We start from the raw sequence: 22,419 nt of genomic DNA, 5'->3' as shown, positions 1-22,419 counted from the left end.
TTTATAAGAGTCAACTTGACTTTATTGCTAAAAATGGTTTAAATAAATTACGTTAGGCCAGAATAAATGTGTACAGAGATTTTTATGAGCCTAGGTATTTGTATGAATTTTCTGGAATTTTTCCGAAGTTATTTGTATTTATTTGGGACCCCAAAACCATCTCTGTGAATTAAATAAAAAAACTAGGAATACTGTTCATCAGGCTTAATACAATTAGCGGCCCATGTCTATCTCTCGCAAAGCGCACAGTGCAGTACCCAGGCCCATCAGGCTGAATTCCAGCAGTGGCGCCCAGCCTTTTCTTTTTTCCAAAATCACTAAGGAGCAATCTTCTTTGCAAAGGTTACTTCCACCTCCCAGGTTGTGACAAGTGTCCCACAACATGTACGCTTTGTCGCAACCTGGTAGTTTTCTCTTTTTTCATAGATTCGTTTATTCAAAATGTTTTATGTTTCAAACCGTGCGTCCAAATCTCGAATTGTTTTCGTGGTTGGATTCCTCACGTCGCGATATTTAAAACTAGATCCAATGTTGATAGGTTTCGACGAACTTTTTTTTTCACAGCAAATACTGACTAAGAAAACCAAACCAGGAGCATGGTTTTCCCTTTCTGAGAGACATGGCCATGCCCATCGTGGAAGCAAACCCGTGCCGCCACAAGGAGTAAATTAGTGCCTCTCACGGTAGAAAAAACACGGTTTTTTTTTCTTTTGCAAGAGGCACAACCGTGCATCTTGCTTCGGCAAATATGTGCCTCCACGAAAAGTAAATTTGTGCCTCTCACGGAAGAAGAAAAAAAGAAAACACACTTTGTTTCCTTTTCGACATGCTTGGTCGTGCCTCTCGTAGAAGGAAATATGTGCCTCTATGATAGGTAAATCCGTGCCTCTCGTGGTAGGGGAAAAAAAATAGAAAATGTGTTTTTCCCTTTTGTGAGAGGGACGATCATACCTCTCGCGGAAAAAAATTCGTGCCTCCACGAGAGTAAATTCGTGCTTCTTGCAGAAACAAAAAATTGCATTTGTTTCCTTTCCGAGAAGCAAATTTGTGCCTCTCATAAAAGCAAATGCGTATCTCTACGAGATGCAAAACTGTACCTCTCCTCGTAGGAAAAAAGAAAATGTGTTTTCCCTTTTACGAGAAGCACGACAACGCCTCTCGCGGAAGGAGAAAACATGTTTTTCTGCGTCAATTTTTTTGTTTTTTTCAAAACCTAAGAAACGTCCTGGAAAAAGCAAAAAACAAAAAAAATAATCTAAAGGCTGAAAATGTGTGCAGAAAAATTGAAAAAACAAAATCCAAAGGGGCGTCTAGAGTGCAACACGTAGCGACGGCTGAGAACGTGCCTCAGCTACCATAAGTGACCCTTGGGGAGGCTTGGGAGCTCCTATAGGGTGCCTTATGCGCTGGCTGACGCAATGGGTGCTCACTACAGCACCCTGATGGGCCGACCCATGAACAAGCAGCAGGGCAATGTATTTATAGGGCGAAAAAATACCCCAAATGTTTTGGTTCTGGTGTGGAATCAAACACGCGCCGCTTTACCTCAAGTACGTGGTTGGCTAACCACTAGAGCTACTGGGCACTTGCAGCGCGACACATTATAAGAATAAAAAAATTGCAGCCACGCTATTTATTGAACTACATTGCCGCATAGATTTTATAATTATTTGAAAACATTATAGAAAAACAAGATTTCTTTATATAAAAAGTGAAAAAAAAATTGAAATTCCAAAGATTTACAAAATAATCATGAATTAGAAAAAATGATGTATTCAAAAAAGTTCATGAAAATTAAAGAGTTCATCGATTTTAAAAAAGTTCACAAAATCTTGAAAAAAATCATTGATTTTGAAATAAAATTCATTGATTTTGAAAAAATCATCAATTTTGACAAAAAGTTCATCGATTTTTCAAAAAGAGTTCGTCGATTTTCAAAAAAAGTTCATATATTTTCTAAATGTTTACAAAACTGAAAAAAAAATCATCGATTTTGAAAAAGATCCCATCGATTTTCAAAAAAATCACAAAATCAGGAAAAATTCATTGATTTGAAAAAAGTTCATCTATTTCGAAAAAAGTTCATCAAAACTTGTAAACAGTTCATCAATTTCAAAAAAATCAGCAAAAAAATGAAAAAGTTCATCAATTTTGGGAAAAGTTCATCTTTTTTGGAAGAAAAAGTAAAGAAAGACAAAGGAAAAAAAATCTAACAAAAACCGGTCAAGAAAAAACAAAAAACAAAAAAATCCACTTCCATTAACTGAACAAAGAATTAGAAGGCGAAACCGCTGTATGTGGTAGGGATGGAGTCGTAGTGGTTATTGTCTTTCTCCGTGAAAGAAGAGGTTCCAAGCTCAAATCATCCCGTCGCACTTTTTTAGGAATTTAATAGAAAAACAATAATGAATGAAAAAATGGACCGGACCATGAAGAAGGGGTGTGTGTGCCCGTTTTGCGCCGATGGGTGTAACAGGCGCCGTTTAGGGAATACCCCGAAGGAGGGGACCTCCCGTTCGACGCTCTCTGCACCGCTTAGCGACGCTGGCGCCCACGCGCGACACAGAGCGGGCCGGCCTGTTAAACGTGAAAATGGCTGGCAGTTCCGCTCATTCCGCTATCAGTTGTTGAGCTCCCGTAAAAAAATGATAGTTGCGCTCGCTCGAACGTGATATCTCCCTGATTGACCAGTTCACCTGCTGACTGGTTAACAATTGACTTTAGGAAAATTTTCAAAAAAATTGGAAAATGAATAATAAATTTGAAAAGAATTCACAAAAAGAAAAATTCAAAAATCCTGAACTAGAAAATGAGAAAAGTGAACTAATTTTTAAAAAGTACACCAATTTTGAAAAACAGTTAAGCAAAATTGAGAAAATGTTCATAAATTTGAAAAAGGTTCATTGGTTTTAAAAAAGAGTTCATCGATTTGAAAAAAGTTCATCGATTTTTAAAAACAGTTCATCGATTTTGATAAAAAAATCCATCAAATTTGGAAAAAGTTCATCGATTTTGAAAAAAAAGTACATCAATCTTGAAAAACAATCATCGAAATCATATATACCTAAGAGAGCCATCATCACTAATTTATTTATCTCAACATGCAAGCATGCCGCCTCATCATTATCAATGGGATAAGGCCCACCTCAATGTGCAATCAATTATGGAAAAAATCCATTCATTTTTTCTACCTATATTTATTTTATATTCTTACAACTACAATAAATATTATTACAAGTATACATAATCAAATATAATAAGTCATATGTATTTTCTTATTTTAGTTCTCATTTTTTCTAGAATTCCCGCAGGAATGTGCGGTGTATCCTCTAGTTCACAAAATGGACAACAACTTTGAAAAAAAGTTCACAAATTAAAAAAAGTTCATCAATTTTGAGAAACAAATCATCAAATTTGAAAAAAATCATCCATTTCAGAAAAAGTGTGTCAAATTTGATAAAAATTCCATCGATGATCAAAAAATGAAAAAAATCCATTGATTTGAAAAGAAAAAAAAATCAACGCAAAAATGAAAAAGTTCATAAAAGACGATGAAAAAGAAGGAAAGAGTAGTCGGAAAAAAGGAAAAAGAAAAAAAAAGCTAACTAAAAATAACTAAATGAAAGAAAAGAAGGTACGTGGCATGAAGCATTGAGTAGCGCAGTGGTTAGTGCGGAGCACTCGCAATGAAACTGGGTTCGAAGTCTAGCTTCGAGTGCTTCAGGCGCCCGTTTGCAAAATGCACTACGGGTGCCTGAAGCGCCGAATATGATTCGCCCCAAAGGAGGGCTCTTTGATTAGTTGCTCTCTTTTTTTTCTCCCCATATGGGCTAAGCCCAGCCAGCCACTGTCCTTCTCCATTTTTTTTTCTTTTCTTTCTCAGTTTTATTTTTCATTGGGCCTTGTTTCCTCTTGCCCATATGAACACCTCTCTCATGTACGTGCACACTTAAAGAACCAACTTCCTCTCTCTCCATTACACTTTAGTCCCACAATTGCCTAGCCTTTGAATACCGGTAGACTTCTAAACTACTCTCTATGTTTCTAAATATAAGTCTTTTTTAGATACTCAAATATGAACTACACACGGAGCAAAATGAGTGAATCTACACACTAAAATACATTCATATACATTTGTATGTAGTTCATATTGAAATTTCTTAGAAGACATATATTTAGGAACGGAGGGATTGTATAGAGAGAGACCCAAAGAGCACCAAAAATCATTCTGTTCGGGCTAAAGTAACTTTTGGTTTAGCTAGAATAATTAACGGTCGAAATTATTGAAGTTGTCATCCCTTTGTGTTGCGAAGGTATCTTTCAAGATCATGTCTTTATTTTGTTCTTTTATATCTCCTTAGCATATTATTCCTAGACTAGTCGGTTGTACGTACATTTTTCGCTAAGTTACTTATTCCATTCATTGAAACTCTTCAATTTTGCAATTATGTTTAGAGATTTTTTCACAGATTCATCAAATTCATCGCCCTCGTCTATTCTTTTCCAAATTTCTTTTACTTTGATGTTGTGAATTTTATGTTTTGACCAGTTTGAGTCAATCTTTGTCATAGGGTCTTCTATGTATAATAAATTGGTTACTGATTAGTCCCTAGTTTTATAGATTAGCCCCTAAGGTTCAAACATTTCTAACTTTTCACTTGTTTATCTAAATTCGATGAAACCAACGCCCAAATTGATCCCATATATCCAGTGAACCTATCAAATCAAACTTTTGCAACATTCAAATTCGAATTTATTCAGGTTCAAATTCAAACTTCTTTTGTTCACATCTTGTGATCCGTAAATCCAAATCGAGTGGTTCTTTTTCCTACATGTACATATTGACTTCCTTTATCCGGTAACAACAATAATTTCAAATCTTGAACTTTTAAAATTTGAATTCAAACCTTCATTTGATCATATCTTGCAAACCATGTATCCTATTCCATTGGTTTCTTTTACACCTAAACGCATATGTCATATACTTTCTGTTCATATCCAGTATGCTCCATATTCAAATACTTTTTGATCCATTTAAATTCGAATTCAATTCAAACATGATTTCACTCTAACTGAGTTACAGTGCTCTGTTTCAATTGATTCTTGTTGCAAATTAATTATTATGTCATATGCAATCTGTCAAGCAACATTTATGTTGTTCTCCATATTTTTTTTATCACATTCCATAGTATCTCCAACATAAACTTATATTGCAATAGTTCATCATCCTTTAACTTAAGTTGATTCCTTCACTTGTCCCCTTATAATACTTTAAGGGCCTAAATTATATATTAAACCAATATATGTATATTAATGTTGTTCAACATTTCCATATTTTTTGGTGTTCTTTTGGTTCTTCTTTGTGGCATGGTTGTTTATTTGGATTCTTTCATTTACGGTACACCGCTCGGAGTGTGACAAATAGAATTATCAGGATCGTGAGTGCGAAGAACTTCGTCAAACGTACCAGGCAAGTCACGACTTGACCATATTCTATTGTGTCTATATTTTCTATGCATTTATCCCTCTTTGATGTAGTATGCACGAGTAGGATTATGTTAGATGAATGTGATATATACACACAGTAGTTCATTGAGGTAGGTTTGACCCTTGTATCATCGTTGAAAGTGCAATTGTCACACAATTACGAGTTTGAAGATTGACCACAATACAATTTGCGAGGACTAATGTTGGTTGTCAAGTTTATCTCTGGACATTGGTTTCTCTATTGTGTCTACGGACGTTGGTAGCCCCATCGATACAAAAAGGGAAAAAGAAGGTGTTCATCGGTGACTCGGAAAGTTTTTTGGTTTTCTTTTTCAGTCCTAGGAACATCCGTACTATTAAGAGGGGTTGCTATAATTTCGGAGTTGGGGAACTCAAAAATTTTCCATACTCCTTTTTCTCCCATATGTGGTAGGATTGTCAGAAGAAGGAGATCACCGGGAAATTACCCACACCTAGGAGCCAGGGTGCCCGAACCTTTTTTTCGGGTGCCCCGAGGCAACCGAGAGTTGTCATAGTGATTCGGCCATGTCCTGGTGCCTGAGGTCATCCTAAAAGGTTGCAAGTGGCCTCAGCCGTGTCCGGGTGCCCGGGGTCACCCGAAAGTTGGCATATGGCTTCGACCATCTGTTCGGGTGCTTGGGGTCTCGAACCCCCGGGTGCCCAACGCTGCCCTCGCACTTCTCTGGCACTCCCGAGTGCCCGAGGTCCTACCCCGGGTGCATAGCCCTCCCCGTCGATGTTCCTATTTTTTGGCCTGGGTGCCCGAGGTTGAGAGGGATTTTTCTCTAGATCATCCGGGTGCCTGGACCCCTTTTGTCCGGGTGCCCAAGGTCGCGGGTTGTGCAACAGCCACATTTTTCATGGGGGGAATAAATATCCCCTTCTTCTTCCTCCTAATCCTAATCTTTGGCCAAGCGTTGCTCCACCATTCCCCACCATTGAAAAGCTTGAGATCTCCTTCCCCAACCACCCAAACTTCACAATACTTTGGGGATAGGAGGAGATTCACCCGATCTACACTTCCACCAAACCCTTTTGAATTCCCCAGCTTCTACATCAACTTCAACTTCTTACTCTTTGGTGTTTGGGCACCCTAGACGAAAGAGGTCAATGTGGAGCCACAATCCATTTGGTGAAGCTTCGTGGTGGTGTTGGGAGCCTCCAACTAAGTTGTGGATAGATCTCCATCAGAGTCGGATGACTCTTCCTCATCAGAGTCCAGCTCCTTGCTGATGTACACCTTGGCCTTGCAAGAGGTGTTCTTGTGGTTGGACGACGACTTGGAGGGATTCTGTGAAGATCTCGACGATGAAGATCTCGACGACGACTTGGAGGAGGAGATGTCTTTTTTCTTGAAAACTTCTGTGATTTCTTCTCGCCATCTAAGTCATAGTTCTTGCACTTCCCTTTTCCATGGTTGCTTTTTACCAAGTCATATCTACCACAGGCACGAATCTCAGCTTCCTAGAGAGGACAGTCCAAAATGAAATGTCCCGGTTTCTTACATTTGAAGCATGTGTAATCTCCAGTAGGTTTTGACAAAGACTTTGAGCTGCCAGAGTTTCTGGAACCTTTCTTCCGAGTTAGTTTTTTCTTTCGTAAGTGCTGGAACCTTTTTGTGATCAATGCGAGATCCTTGTTGATCCTTTCTGGGTCATGAGAATCTTCTTCGGCATTGTCTTCTGAGGAAGAATCGGCGACGGCCTTGAGATCATGACTCTTTCTGTGAGTAGAGCCATACAGATCTCCCTTTTCTTCTCCCTGTTCCTCATGGGTATGAAGTCTTTCCATGATATTAGTAGAGTCAAGAATCTTGAAATTAGCTCATTCATGAATCATTAGAACAAGGGTGTCAAAACTATCAAGTGACCGAAGCAATTTCTTCACTACTTCATGATCGTTGATGTCTTTAGCGTCGAGACCTTGCAGCTCATTCACAATATCACTCAGCTGATCAAAGGTTAGTTGACAACTTTCATTTCCAATTCTATTGAACCGGTTGAACTTTGCACGAAGGGTATCAATGCGAGCTTCTTTCTGAGTTGAAACGCCTTCATTGATCTTCTCGAGAATGTCCCATAAATTCTTTGCAGTTTCACACTGACGATGGCGAAGAAATTGAGCACGAGAGAGATGGCCACCAATTTCATATTTTTCGTGAGCATCCATCTAGATAAGTTTCTTCTCGTTGTTAGTGGGAACTTGAGGTATTTCCACAGTGAATCCATTCTGCACCACGTTCCACATCTCATCATCAATTTCTCGGAGACGGATCTTCATCTTCTCCTTCCAGAAGGGATAGTCCTTCCCATCGAAGATGGGGATCTTGAGGTGCGACTTGTAACTCACTAAAGACATACTTGAAGTCTAAGGTTGTTAGACCAAAATGAGTAGAATCAAGGAGTACCTTTCTCTGATACTAATTGTAGGAACGAAGTATGTCTACCAGAGGGGGTGAATGGGAGTTTTAAAATTTCTTTTGGAAACTTCAAAACTCTCAGACCTAGCAGTGGACCGAGTGTAAACAGGTTTCAGTGAGTGAATTTAAACTATCAAACAAGAACTAAACGCATACATCGAAGGTAATCACATGGTTGAATCCAGTCATGCAATCCAAATTGAATGAAAAGCGGCGAAGGAATAACTGGTGATGTTCGATGGCGACAGATAATTTGGTAGACTGGTTCTCCCTTCTGCACAAGGAATACGTCTGGTTGGAGGGTTGTGATTTACTCCCTCCGTCCCACAATATAAGAACGTTTTTAACACTACACTAGTGTCAAAACGTTCTTATATTTTGGGACAGAGGGAGTAACATAGAAGATAAACTCTCTTCGCCCTATTCTCCTTGGCAATTGGTTCGTCAACCAATACCGATCACTCATGGTAGATACTTGAGGTGATCTCCGAACCTTTACAGGCTTCTTCATCGAGAATGACGAATACTCTTGGTTTCTGAATAAATTGACACCTAATAGTCTATAGAGTTTGCAGCTCCCAAGAGTAATAGGAGGAGCGTACTAGATTTAGATTCGGGTGATGCTAAAACACTCTCTAATTTTTTGGCTCTGGGATTTTCTCTCGGTGGATTTTGAACTCAAATCACTTTGGAGAGAGAGTTTCTTAACTAACAACTCAGAATCACAAGGGGCGCCCACTGGACAAAGCCGGTGCGGGGTGGCTATTTATAGCCGCAACCTTCCCTTATGGGAAATGACCATTTTGGACACGCGGTCCAGCCAATGGCCAACCGACATGTTCTCAACGGTCATATTTGAAAGCAACGATAACATTACTTGAGGAACAAGTAATGCTAACTCTTCGTTCGGAGATAAATCTTTCGCAGCGAAGAAAATCACAGTCTCTTGCTCGCAAGTATTTGCTCAGAACACAAAGAGATTTCTCTCTCAACTTTCATAGGATTGGGTTTAGCATCAGAGAATCAAATTTTCGAACAATGCACCCCTCTTAATAGTACAGTGGTCATATGACTCAATAAAGAGAAAGAAGAAGAACGAAATAAATTATACTTCTTCAATTCGTCTTCAACTTCTCTTGCCTGTAGTCAATTCCTACGGATGCCACCGAACCAATTGCTTCACGTCAACAATTTTATGGGTCACTCTCGATAACATAATCTTTATTGATAATACTCACTACCATGCATGATATTATCTTTGGAGTTTATACCAAACTCCTCATTACTTCAGGAACCTGTTACTCTGTGTGCACTAGCAAACACATTAGCCCCTTACTGTTTATGTAGACAATCTTCAAAACATAAGGAGGCAAATCATTGCACCAACAGTTGGCATTTTGGGGCTCGTCTATTTGAGAGCACCAATGCTCGAGACACTCAACGGCTTTTGGAGATGAACAAAGCATGTGGGTTTCCAGGTATGTTCAACTCAATTAATTGCATGCATTGAAAGCGGAAGAACTGCCTGCGGATGACATGGGCCATGAAAGCCATGTGAAGAATGCCACTATCATTCTTGAAGTCGTAGCCGATCAGGAGACATGGTTTTAGCATGCCTCGATCTTACAATGACATCAATGTGCTTCACCGATCACCACTCTTTGCACAGTTAGCCAATGAGGAAGCACCATTGGTGGAGTTTCAAGCAAACGGTCGCACATACAACATGGGCTACTACCTAGCGGATGGGATTTATCCAGAGTGGGCAACATTTGTGAGCCAATTTCAAGCCCTCGAGGTAAGAAAGAACTTCACTTTCATAATGCTCAAGCAGCTGCTATAAAGGATGTGAGGACCGGCTAGGTTTTGGGATTAACAATTTTTCTCGTACATAATGAATGTTGTCGTGATCTTGCACAACATGATAATTGTGAATGATCATTGTCAAGAGTTTGATTTCTCATTGTATGAATTCATGGGAAAGCAGGTAAGAAAGAACTTCACTTTCATAATATTAGAAGGGAAACCACCGCTTTCTTCAAGTTCACCATCAAATTCTACATGTGGATACTCACGCAGATCTTCAAAGAGATCTCATGGAGTGGCGGACGTGGAATGGGAAACAAGGCTACCTCTATGTTTCATATCATTTATGATAAACTTTGTGTTATGTGTGATGAATAACTGTGTTGAATTTGAGCTTGTGGATTCATGAACTATGTAATAATTTAGTACTATTTGTGCTTTATTTGCTTCCGATATATTGACTCGAGTTTTAATTATCATATCATTTTTTGTTCAATATGTATGCTGTGGAATAAAGATGAGAAGGGGGAAAAATTGGGCACCACTTTTACATCATCTGCAAGAGCAACATCAGCCGTGGTGCCAAAGACCTTCTCTCCCCTACCCTAATTGGACATGCTCTTACGCCCACTAACCCAGACCATGAACAATTTAAGAGATGACTCACAACATTATTTCACCTAGTCTCCTAGCCATAGATTCCATTAAGAACAGATGAACAAATAGAGCTCATTGGCATGATACTTCTTGCGGAGAACCCTAACTTTCTCTAGGGACTCACTAGACCGTGACACATGTGCTATCCCCACCTTGGATGCCTTACAACCTCAGTTCATCTTAGAGCTTGTTGCGCTCACTGCCTCCTTACTTATTCGGCCTCCACATCAAGGAGCCAAGAGCCAGCGAATCCAGTCCAAGAGACTAGGAGGGTCGCTGTGTAGAATTTTTTGGGGGGAGGTTTACATTCCCCGCCCTTAGAGCAACTCTAGCAGACCCCGCATCCTGCCCCGACCCACAAAATAACCGTCAAAATGCAGGCCGGGGCGGAAAAACCAGCCCGATCAGACCCTGCATTCCGTCCCGGCCCGCAAAAAATTTTAGGGGGCGCGGCAAAATCCCGACCCCAACCCCGAAAAACGCAGGTTTCCCCCTCGCGGCTGCGGTGCCCTGCATATAAGCGAAAGCGGTTGGTGGGGGGACATTTCATCCCGCGCTTTCTCCCACCAACCACCTCTCCTCTCCCCCCGCGCGCCGCCGCTGGCCGCCGCCCAAGATTCCGGCGACAACAGCCGGCAGGAGCACGCCGGAAGGCCGCCACGCGCACGAGGCCTCCCCTCCCTTCCCCCTGCGTCGGCGGGCCACCGGATTTGCAGATCTGTGGCACTTCATCGCGGGCCGCTGGATTTGCCTTTTTCCGGCCGTCGGTTGCTGCCCCAGGCAATGGAGTGGTCGGGGAGCCTCTCCCGCAACCCAGGCAAGGGCGCATGGCCGCATGCAGGAACGGGTTCATCCGCCCGCCGCCGCCGAAGGTTTGCGGGCATGGACTTGTCCGGTCGTCCACCGGGCTGGGCGCTCGCGCAACGTCTTTGTGGTCCGCCGATGCCGCTCATAGAGTGCGACGACTGCCCGCGCCAAGTGTTGCGGCTCACTTCGGGCACGCCGAAGCACCCCGGATGGGTGTTCTACAAATGCGAAAACTACGGGGTACGTGCACTTGCGGTACCCGTTCCATAGCTCATTCTTTAGTTCAATTGCGGTAGCTCACTTCGAGCTTGCTCAATGTTTTGTGTAGGACGATGGATGCTCATTTTGGTTTTGGGAAGGCCAATACATTGATTTGATGATAGAAAGAAACTTAATAGATATTAGTGCACTCCTTAGTACAATCGAAGGCAATGATGCGGCGGCAGGTGCAACTAGAGGGGAAGCAACGTCTACTTCTTTGAAACCAAAGATGAAGAATGAAGAAAGCAAGATCAAGAATCCGCAGATCAACAATGAGTGCATGGAGAAGATATTGCTTCAACTAGTGGGAGCAGTTATAGAAGTTGGAAATCTTCTGAAATGCATACTTGTGGTTCTTGTTTTTTTTTGGTTTTGCTATTCTAGCCAAGATTTGATGATATATTTTGTATCTAATGTTATTGCAAAAGCGAAGAAAAGCATTATGCTAGATCAATTTAAGTTGCAAATCTAAGTTTTGCGGGCCGAGAGGAGTTGCGCCAGATCAGAACCCGCAGAAGCCGACCCGTAAAAAAGCATATTCCGCAAATATGTTTTTTTACAGATCCATTATACGGGGTCTGCATCTGTGCCAGCCCGCGCCGGCCCGCAAAAGCGGTTTTGCGCGAACAACAAACGCATTTTGCGGCCGGCGGGATGCGGGGTCTGTTAGAGTTGCTCTTAGTTAGTGCCCACCCAATGGTTCTTTCCTTAGTTTTTGGATCTTGAAAAAAACTATAATGTTAGGTGTTTTCCTTAGTTTTCGGATGTTCTCAATTTTTTCCTACAACTTTAGGTGGTCATAAGGTTTTTCCCTTTCGTCCTTTTTTCAGTGACAGCAGCACTTTCGACACTATTTTGCACTGTGGCACATCTTTTTACTTGGGTGGTGGTGAAGTTCAAAAAAATAATTTACTTAGGTGGCGGTGCATGACACTTGCACTACAAAGAGTGGTAAGAAAACAAGGAAAAAGGCTGCACACAACCTTCTGGTTTTTTAGACAATCTTTTTAAATAAGTTCAAAGCGCCACCTTAACATGATTGGTCCATTACCAATTTACCATCACAATCAACCAAGTACACAAACGAGATGTTCCACAGATTGGCGGGGAACTTATGGCGGTGTAACATATGCACAGATGAATGACACACCCTGCACACACTAGCCACTACTCACTACTAGCCCCATGAAATGTTCTAACCTCAAGCCTGTTCACAGCTACTATAGGTACAAACAATAACAGCCACTACATAATTTCAATCGGAGCAGAGAATCAGATCACGACGCCATCTCAGTCATGGATCGAGAAATTGAAATGATCGGAGAATGAGGTCGATTCAGCAGCGGAAGCGGATGACGATGCAGGAGATGTCGTCCTTGCTCTTCCTCGCGAGCGCCTCGGTCGTCAGCCGCTTTGCTGCTGCCTGGGGGTCCTTTGTCGACTTCACGAGGTCCACAGCTTCCTGGTTCTTCATCACCTGGATTAATTCAGCAAAGAGGTGCAGGTTTAGGAACTGGTTTGTGAACATAACAGAGCTGCTAAATACAGATGAATCACCCTGGAAGCAGATCATGCACTTATTATAAGATAGATGATAAGCAAGAAACTAGAAGATGTAGAACCCCAACCAAATGATGATTTTTTTTTCAGAGAGCATGGCGAAAAGAAAAAATACAAGGACTGATGAAGCAACATGAAAAGAGGTGTAACAGTCATGATGTGGATGCCCAAATATATTTCACATGATCATAGAAACTAACGATCCGAAGCATGAGAACAAATTAGATAATGTAAGAAAATGTAGATGAGCAGTTATAGTACAAACCTTCCATAATCCATCGCTGGCAAGTATGACGAACTCTATACTTGAGTTTATGGGTACATGCCTAATGTCAGGTTCCGAACTCAAGTGCGTCTTGAGGCTATGGTCACCGAACGCCCTTGCGACAGCGAGTTGGCCATTTACGCGAGGGACATCGCCTGTCAGCAAGTCAAAGAGTACAATTATACCCTGTTTGACTAGGAACAATAATGAGATACAGAAAAGAAAAACAGAACAATGATGAGACAGTTACACGATAGAAATCATACCAGGAAATGTTGTGACAAAGCCACCCTGCTGTTCAATCCTCTGCCTTTCATTGGATATATGGGGTTCATGGTCCACGGTGATCTGATTAGCAGCACCCCGTTCACATAAAACGGCCCTCGAGTCGCCTACGTTTGCTATCCACATATCCTTGCCATCAACTACAATAGCAGTAACTGCTGTTGAACCGCCTGGCCCAAGTTGCTTGGCATTTTCCAGAATATATTTGTTTGTAGAGCCATATGCATTTTTAATCGCTTCCTGAGGGTCAGTCCAGAAGAGAGGCTGCGCCAATACCAAAAGGGAAACGGTAAGCGAAAGACATGTTCACAATGCAAAATAAGAAATTAAAAAGGGTCTAATATTTATATGAAATCAACAGTGATGCATACTTCTGATATTGCAGGAACTGAGTAGAAAGCCAAAACCAAGAGGAAAATACCTCTTTGAGTATGTTGGAGAAAAGGTTAGCTCTCAAGTAACTGGGCACACGGTCCCCCAGATGGCCGTCGAAAATGGCAAAGAGGCCAAGCTCATGGTTCTTATCGCACTTGTACTCTGCTACATGGTAGTCCTCCATGTCATGGCCAGATTTCCCTTCAACCAGGTGGAATCCGTGTGTCACCTTGGTGCTTGATTGCTTACTCCGCCCCTTGCCAGTATCAGTAGATGATGAATTCAGACATGCTGCACTCTGGCATACAGAGATCAGAGAAAGCAAAACATAATGTCAGCATAGAGGCCTCGTGATCATATTAATATTCAGACTGACCAAAAACAGGACCAACAAAAGGAAAATGGTAATAACATAAAAGAGCATGCCAAAACTGGTGTTTTACTACTGATCTCTGTATATACAATCTGTGCTGCCAAAAATGGTAATAACATAACATAAAAGAGTATACATATTCTGTGCTGGCAGCATATCAGATCGAGACTCGAGATACTTTTCGTCGTTTCCGGAATAATGTTAAGAAACAATATGTTCAGTGCAGGAACAGCAAAAAAAAAAGCAAGAAAAATGTCACAGATCCCAAACCTTTGAAAAACGTCCCCTATCTGAAAAACGCAATAGATTCACAAGCAACAGAGTTCCATGCCCATCAAGCGGGCTCGTAAAGTCCAAACGGTAACTAGTGAGATTTTCAGTAATCTAACAAACTGACCCCGTTTTTTGGGGAGAACAAGCTGACCATTTTAAGAGTTCAAAACTTACCCCTTGCTCTGTCGGATTATTTTATACACAGATCGACACAATAAACCAGCAATTTTGAAACAAATATAGAGCACGAATCCTTCATAGGTCCTATCCGTATTATATAACCAAATCGAAGGTAGCAGCGCGTGATTCCTTGCGGGTTTTGCTTAAGGCTAGTGGAGGAGTAGTGGCTAGACTAGACTAGACTGGAAGGAGTAGTAGACGCGGTGCAAGGAAAGGAAGGGTCCAAAAGGTGGACAGGTTGCTTACGGCTGGCATGACTTGCGTGCGTGCCGCACCCGCACCAGGTCAAAAAGTGGGAGCGATGCTCCCAAAGTCCAACTTGGCTTGGAACTTGCCAATCCAACTAAGGCTTTCAAATTATTTTTCTTTTCCTTTTTCTTTTTAATTTGAGAAACCGAAGCTTTCAAATCCTGTGACTCCAAGTTACACCAGTTGCAACTCTTTCTTGCCCCCTTTTTACCAAATTTAATTTAACCGCCGCCAAGAAGTTAAAAAGAAACTCCTAACCAACAAGAAAAGCAAATCATTGTGGTACTAATCGCTCGAAAACTCCTCTGATTGTAATAGATAACGATTTCTGGCAGCGAAATCGGATGAATTTTTACGAGTTCACAGGCAGATCAACCAAACCAAACCTCTCCTCCGTGTTCAATCAAACACCCCCAAAACATCAAAACAGTAGCGGTATGTATATATATAACTATACGCGTTGAAGGAGGAACTTTTGTTAGTAATCGCCGAGAGAGGAGGAAGCGATTAAGCCCCGGCAGGGCGGGGCGGATGGTTACCCGGATCATGTTGAGTATGTCGGGCCGCTTCCGTCCGCCGCATGACGAGGAAGAGGATGAGGAGGCGGCGGAGGGGGAGCAGGACGCGGAGGACGTCGACACCGTCTGCCGCTCCATCCGGCCGACCATACGCCAAGAAGAACGAGCAACCGCCGCCGGCCCGCGCCCCGCAGGCCACAGCCACAACGCGGAGAGAAAGAGAGAGAGGAGAAAGGGAGAAACTTGGTCGAGAAGACGAGACGAGACGAGGCAGCGGCACACGGGTTGGGGTGGGAATGGGGGAGAAAGATGGAGAGATCTTTTGGGTTTTATTGTGGACTCCGCTGGGCTGGTGGCGATGTGTGTGTGACGACGGGGTTGGCGTCTCGCGGGACGATTCCGTGGCCGGACGACACTTGTGGTGGGAAGGCGAAGACCGGGAAAAGCTTTGCGGGAGCGGAGTCGTTGGTCGATGATTGTAGCATTTGTGGTGGGTGCCACTACAAGAGGATGAGGAGGAGGTGGGGGGAAATCGGCGGATCAACCGGCAATGGCAATGGACGGCCGGCGAGGTATATATATAGGCACGCCATGTGGACTGGTTTTTCTTCCACGGCCGGTTTCTCCTCATGCTCCGGTTCATTGCGCCCCGGGCCGGCATCGGTTTTGCCTCTCCTACGGTACATGGTCGAGGAGGCGGACCTCATCTCCTCCCTACCATTTTCTTTCCTTCTTTGGGACGGGCGGCATATGGACGTCAAAGAGGTGATTGCCGGAGGTGCCGAGCGGTACGCCGCCGATCTCTCCCCCTCGTAGGCACATATGTTCTTCTTTTTTTTCCCTACTAAATCTTGAAGAACAGGGTTAGATGGTAAGTTTCTGTATCTGTGTCCGTGAATGGATAGTGTGTCTGATTTGCGTTTCGCCGTTGGATATGCCCTTAGGACGCATCTCCCACAACGTTAGTGCTGGTAGGACCATGTTGAATATTTAGATGAAACCCCAAGTGCAAGTATATGGTTGCAAGTTAAGACCTTAGCCCTGGCCATTTTCCTATCACTTTTTTTCTCTTTAAAAACTGTGCAACTTTGATTCGGAAAACTGGAACTCTTTACGACGACAAAGCTTAGCAAGAATCACCTTTAAATTAGCATCCTTCATGTGGGCTTGATACCCTTGGTCACCTATGGGGAAAAGGCAGGGACTATCTACATTTGAAACCGGATGAAAGGTAATCAAGTGTGCACTTCTATTTAAAGTGGATGGCGCGAATTAACCAACTAGACATACCAGAGGACGAGTCCGGCATGCGGTTGAATAGGTGGGAAAACAAGTGGTTGAAGAACAAATAGTCGACGTGGCACGCCACGTGTGCCTAGAACATGCACATGAATAAAAGAGGGTAAATGTGATACAAAGTTTTATTAAAATGGATTAAAACTCCTTAAATCCCTATAAAATGCTAAAAGCTGGGTAAAATGGAATTAGCACTTTTCCTTTAAGAAATATTGGATGTGGTGTACAACATGACATGTGCACACTTATGTAGCTCTGACTGGCATCTGGAGCCACCATTTAGCTTTTTATTGACATAAACACCATCACTCACTTAAGAATCCACCTTGAGTAAATCGAAATATGCATGACGTCAAATTTAATGTTTGGCATTCCCTTAGAAACCGTTATTCGACACACTTATGTGTTTTTCACCTGGGTCGGTAAGTTTTAGGACTCTATTTTGGGAGAGAATTCCTTATTTGACACTCCCTTAAAATCATGTTCCTTATTTGACACTGAAAAAAATTTCTTCCCTATATGACCTATAGTCTTAATTTCTTTCCCTATATGACACTCTAGTTCATTTTGTACACGTGAAAAGACCTTTTTGCCCCTGTACATAATGTGACCAGAAATATGTAGCATTGAGCCTAAGTAGGAAAATTCGTTTATGAGAGTGAGCACAGCTGAACATGTTATCTCCTGCGTTGGTCTTTTTTGGGATGTGTGTGTATTCTGTATACCTGAGCGCATGCATCCAATGTATTTAGAACGTATTCAGCTGTGGGTCTAGTTTCATGCGGTATGGTTTGTGAGTGCGACTGTTTGACGTACTTTTGTACGTGTGCTTTAACACTAAAATGCATTCTTAAAAATGAATGAATTTTTTTAAGCACTTTTGTGTGTGCTTCGGTGATCACCTACGTGCATGCCATTAGTGCATGTGCACGTATTTGCATGGCCCATGCAGGACCTATAGCTGTATGGAAGGAAGTTGCGTGTTAGCACGAACGTACGCCCGGTTCGGTGCAGCCAACATGCGTATGTATATGAACCGGGTCATACGAAGCTAGAATACATGTATTCGCTTGATCGTCAGGGTGCGCGTACGTATTTAAATATCTACGCTCTGGCAGGTAAGCTGGCCGCGTATATGTACACAAATACGTATAGACAACTAGCCAGACCGGTCAATTAGCACATGAACCATCGAAGGCCTCGGTCATGATTTCTTGTATCGGCTGGAGATTTCTAAAGAGCGAGAGACAAAGGCTCTGTTTGCTTCAATTTTTTTTTGAATTTCGTTCGCTTCAATTTGTATCGATGGATTCCGCTGCTGCACAGGGCCAAAGATTTAAACAACCTTCAAGGGGTTGAGGTAGGGACGCGTTTATCTTAAACAACGTTACATCCATATCGCTCCATAAAAATCGGAACGGCAATGGCCAGCGCCGGACCTTCTCCAGCTGCCTATAAATACCGAGGCACAACGCACACACAAAAGGAGGCAACGCACGGCGCACCCACGGGGAGCCACCAAAAGATCCATCCATCATCCATCCATAGCACGCCTCAAGCATCACGCATCAGCCAGGAGATCGACGCGAGCTCGGCTGTCTTCTGGAGTAGATGGCCGGGAGGGAGGTAGCATAGCCGGCTCCGGCCGTGTTGCGGTTGCTGTCCAGCTGGCTGACTCTGTCCGCCCACTCCGCCGCTTATCCAGAGGAAAATTCCTAAACGTAGTAGACTTTACCTGATTTTTTACCGGCCGGCCTAATTCAACAGACTTTTCGAAAGCATATTTGTGGTCACATTATACATATGGGTAAAATGGTCTTTTCACGTGAACAAAATGCACTAGAGTGTCATATAGGGAAAAAAATTAAGACTAGAGATCATATAGGGAAGAAAATTTTCTTCAGTGTCAAATAAGGAACACAATTTTAAGAGAGTGTCAAATAAGGAATTCTCTCCTATTTTGGGGGCGAAGAACGAACATCAGGGTCTTACTATGATTTAGGTTGAGAACAATGTTCTTTCTTACTAAAGCCATGGTTAATCATTTTTCAATGTTAGAAAAATTTGGACTACGAGTTTTAGGTGCTCATGATTCCATTTTTAGCCAAAAATGGTATTTTTGGTGGAATTTCAATCTGGAGACTATGTGTTTGTGTATGATTTCCATAAAATTGTCTCGGTGATGGAGGAATTGGAGGAGCTATATGCAACCCCTAAAGCATGAATGAAGGTGCGTGAAGAAAACTTAGAGCTGATCCTCGAATGAATGATAAAAGAGGTAATGGAGGAGGCCAAAAGAGGCAATAAAGAAGGTATTGTGAATGTAATCTTCGACGTTTCTGCTTCCCTGGGTGTAGCAGGTCTACATCTACATTGCCTCTCCCTTCAGCTTCCGCTCCATCGACTACTTCATCCTCATCAACCTCTACATGTGTTGCTACTCTTCCTCGGTGAATTATCATTGCACTTCTAGGAAAATGCTTATAGTGGGGGTCACATTAGTAGCGAGCAGGCTTGAGACCCAGCAATTGGTATTTTGGGCAGATACCAGTGGCGGGTAGGAAATTATGACCATCATTGGTGTGTACATATCAGTGGCGGGACCAAAATTGCACCCTCCGCTGGTAAATTCTTAGAAAAATAGCCATGGGATAAATGCACCAGTGACGGGCGCTCCTAGGTCGCCCGCCACTCGTTTACTAGATACCAGTGGTGGGCACCTATCACTAAAAATGGATATGGACGAAACTCCTCAGGATGAACCTGAAAAGGTTTAGGAGGTCACCAGGAGCCCTACGCGCCCCCATAGACGCACTAGGATGGAGGCACCTAGGCCCCCAGGGCCCACCTGGGTGCCTCATTATGGCTCTTGGTTTTTTCTAGTCAAAATCTTTGGGAACTTACTTTATTTTATTTTGGGGGGCTATGGAGTGCACTTTCTTCATGAAGGTCCATATTCCAACCTAATAGCATCTCCAGGAATTAATTCTTCAATTAATTGCATTTTAAAATAAATCACAATTAAATTGATGCAAATATGGTTCAAAAGGCATAAAAGTATAATAGTTATACTACAAATTTTTGATGAAAATGCAAGTATCACCTAGCCTAAAAGGTTCATCGTCAACGAATCAGCAAAACTTGAGCTTAACCCTAGACCAAATGGGGCATCCCATATGGTGCTCATATATTGTTGAAAAATATAAATAATACAACTCATTTGGTTGTTGATAAAAAATAAGAGCAAACATAGGAAATAGTACCAAATGCTCATATTTCAGGCAACAATAACTGGAAGTTCACTAAAAAATTAACTGATATTTGAATAAAGATTCAATACATCATCAGTGCATCATTACGGCATCATAAACTGTCATGCATTTCGGACAACATTAACCCATAGTGCACTGAATATTCATTACATCATTACAACAACAATCTGGAAATTTGACTACCATAGAATTACTACAAGATGGCAGCTCTACCGAAGCCTCACTTATCACCCCATATCTCTCCCATCTTCCTGATATTTCCCTTATTCTCCCTTTTCTTTTGGAAGATCTGTAATTACATACTCAAGTTTCTTCTCCTCCTCCTTCAACTCATCCATCTCCTTTTTTGCCTTAATCCTCATAATCATGTGTATTTCAATGGTTGAATTGCTAGCCAACTTCTTTTCCTCGAGCTCCTCCTTCACCACAAAAAAGGATTTTTTTATGCCAGGGCTCTCAGTCCTACTGCTTGCCATTTGTCAGCCACAACTTTGGAGAAATCAGTTTTGAACTTACTTAGTTCAGCCTCTAGTTTCCTCTCCTATCCTATTATCTTATAGTTTTGTTCATGAGTGGCAAGCTTCTCTTTAAGCCTTTCTCTTTTGTCCCTTTCATACATCTCGCAAAGCCTTGCTAAGCGCGTTTTGAGTGAATCTGTCCACTCCATGCCAACCCATTCCACAAAATCATTGTTTACCCCTTCCTTAATAATTAACAAAAAATAGTATGTCACGGAGACTTATGTTATAATCATTTTAATTAACACAACTCTTACATGTAAATTTATAGATCAGTTGCACTATAATTGTTTTAATTTACTGAGCACTCATGTGCCAATTAACAAAGATCTTAGTTCAAAAAAATAATATGAAATGGCAATTGACATGTCACTTCCTTTAGCAAAGCACTCCATGTAATGAACACAAGAGAGCTAATTAACTTCAGTAAGAAAAAATGAAAATACCACATTTTCATGACTAAATCTGGAGAGCACTTGCATAGACAGAGCAGATAGGTTGCATTGCTAGCTCATACCAGCCAACAAGGTTTTGCAACCATAATGCACATACCACGAACGCGGGACTTGAGACATAGCACTGCATTGCAATCGAGAATTTTAGCTACAAGTGACTCACATTGTCGGCACAGCCAAGAAATTTCCTCCTCATGTCCACATATTGAAAAGCCACCAGCCTTTCACAAGGTTGGTGGTGGTGGCAATGTGTTGGCACATCATTTGCTCCACCACTCCATATATTGTAGCAGATAGAGTTAGGGAACTAAAATGCAAATAAATCAGTTAAATCAAGCAACCATAACCCTACCAATGTGATAGAGAACTGACCACGCTTGTCAAGGAACTGTCAGAGTTGACCAGGATATCTTACTCGTCCCACGGGACCATGTCAGTGGCAGTGCCCCGATGACTCGACGATAGCTGCGGCCTCAGAGCAGAGTGAGAGAAAGACATGCATGAGTCTGATTTGGGGAATGCGAGAGCAAATGGCGTGTGCTGCATGATTTAACCACTTAGCGAGCTTCGTTAACTTCCATCTAATGGCTCCCATTTGCAAAAAGCCACGTGGCATGGATAGGTGGTCCTAGCTGGTTAGTTCCGCTGTCAGACACGGCTCATTTTTGAATCAGTATGATTTTGTTAATCATGGGCCTCATAAGTGGTGTTTTTTGTCAAAAGTAGTAGCAATTTGTGGTGGTTCTGGGCAATTAACTTGAGAGTGTGGAAAGTTTGTGCTTCAATTCAGGCTAGGTGGTGCGACTTAACCAACTATTAAAGATGAAGTACGAACCGGGTGGGTGGTCAAACGGGTGGAGAAATTGGCATTGGAAGAAAAAATAGTCAACATGATGTGCATGTGGGGCCATCTTGTGATAGTGAGCACAAGAATAGGAAGGGGTAAGATATGGCACAAGTATTCCTAAAATGGGGTAAAAACTATAATCCATTAAATTGGGTAATCCTTATACAAAATAATAAGGAGGGATAAACTAGTAAAGTAGAATTAACCCAACTTTTTAAGCGACGCCACATATCACGTACACCATAACGAAGAGGGGTAAAGTGGAATTAACATGCCTTTTTAAACAACGCCAAATATAACGTACAACATGACATGTGCACACTTATGTCACCACATATATTCTTTATCGGCATAAACACCGTCTCCCACTTAGGAGTCCATCTTGGTTCAATTTAAATAAGCATGACATCGCCGGTTTGACACACTAATTTGTATGGGTCAGTGCGAGTAATTTTTATAGCTTCATGTGTTACACATGTTTTGGGGGGAATAAAG

The 22,419-nt window shown here is 42.0% G+C and overlaps 1 protein-coding gene across 2 annotated transcripts; it reads right to left on the bottom strand.

The window, feature by feature from the left end:
- Window positions 1-12,470: 12,470 nt before the first annotated feature.
- Window positions 12,471-16,084, bottom strand: LOC123190236 (probable protein phosphatase 2C 44). Of its 2 annotated transcripts, none has more exons than XM_044602846.1 (5): window positions 15,558-16,084; window positions 13,990-14,241; window positions 13,550-13,832; window positions 13,284-13,438; window positions 12,471-12,935 (listed from the first exon to the last, which is right to left on the bottom strand). In XM_044602846.1, the coding sequence occupies exons 1-5, from the start codon at window positions 15,684-15,686 to the stop codon at window positions 12,795-12,797; spliced, it is 960 nt and encodes a 319-aa protein (XP_044458781.1). In that variant the 5' UTR covers window positions 15,687-16,084; the 3' UTR covers window positions 12,471-12,794. The 2 variants fall into 2 exon arrangements, with proteins under 2 accessions (XP_044458781.1, XP_044458782.1); XM_044602847.1 differs by lacking the exon at window positions 15,558-16,084 and adding an exon at window positions 14,764-15,494.
- Between the last annotated feature and the right edge of the window lie 6,335 nt (window positions 16,085-22,419).

Source organism: Triticum aestivum, chromosome 2A (genome assembly GCF_018294505.1).
Source record: "Triticum aestivum cultivar Chinese Spring chromosome 2A, IWGSC CS RefSeq v2.1, whole genome shotgun sequence".
Classification (NCBI taxonomy): Eukaryota; Viridiplantae; Streptophyta; class Magnoliopsida; order Poales; family Poaceae; genus Triticum; species Triticum aestivum.
The sequence above is the reverse complement of the archived record's forward strand: the minus strand, read 5'-3'. Positions and strand labels throughout refer to the sequence as shown.

Coding starts and splice junctions, on each gene's coding strand:
- LOC123190236 (XM_044602846.1), bottom strand. CDS start 15,686: ATGGTCGGCCGGATGGAGCGGCAGACGGTGTCGACGTCCTCCGCGTCC. Junction 13,833..13,989: donor TCTCCAACATACTCAAAGAG/GTATTTTCCTCT, acceptor GTATTGGCGCAG/CCTCTCTTCTGGACTGACCC. Junction 13,439..13,549: donor CTTTGTCACAACATTTCCTG/GTATGATTTCTA, acceptor ACTTGCTGACAG/GCGATGTCCCTCGCGTAAAT.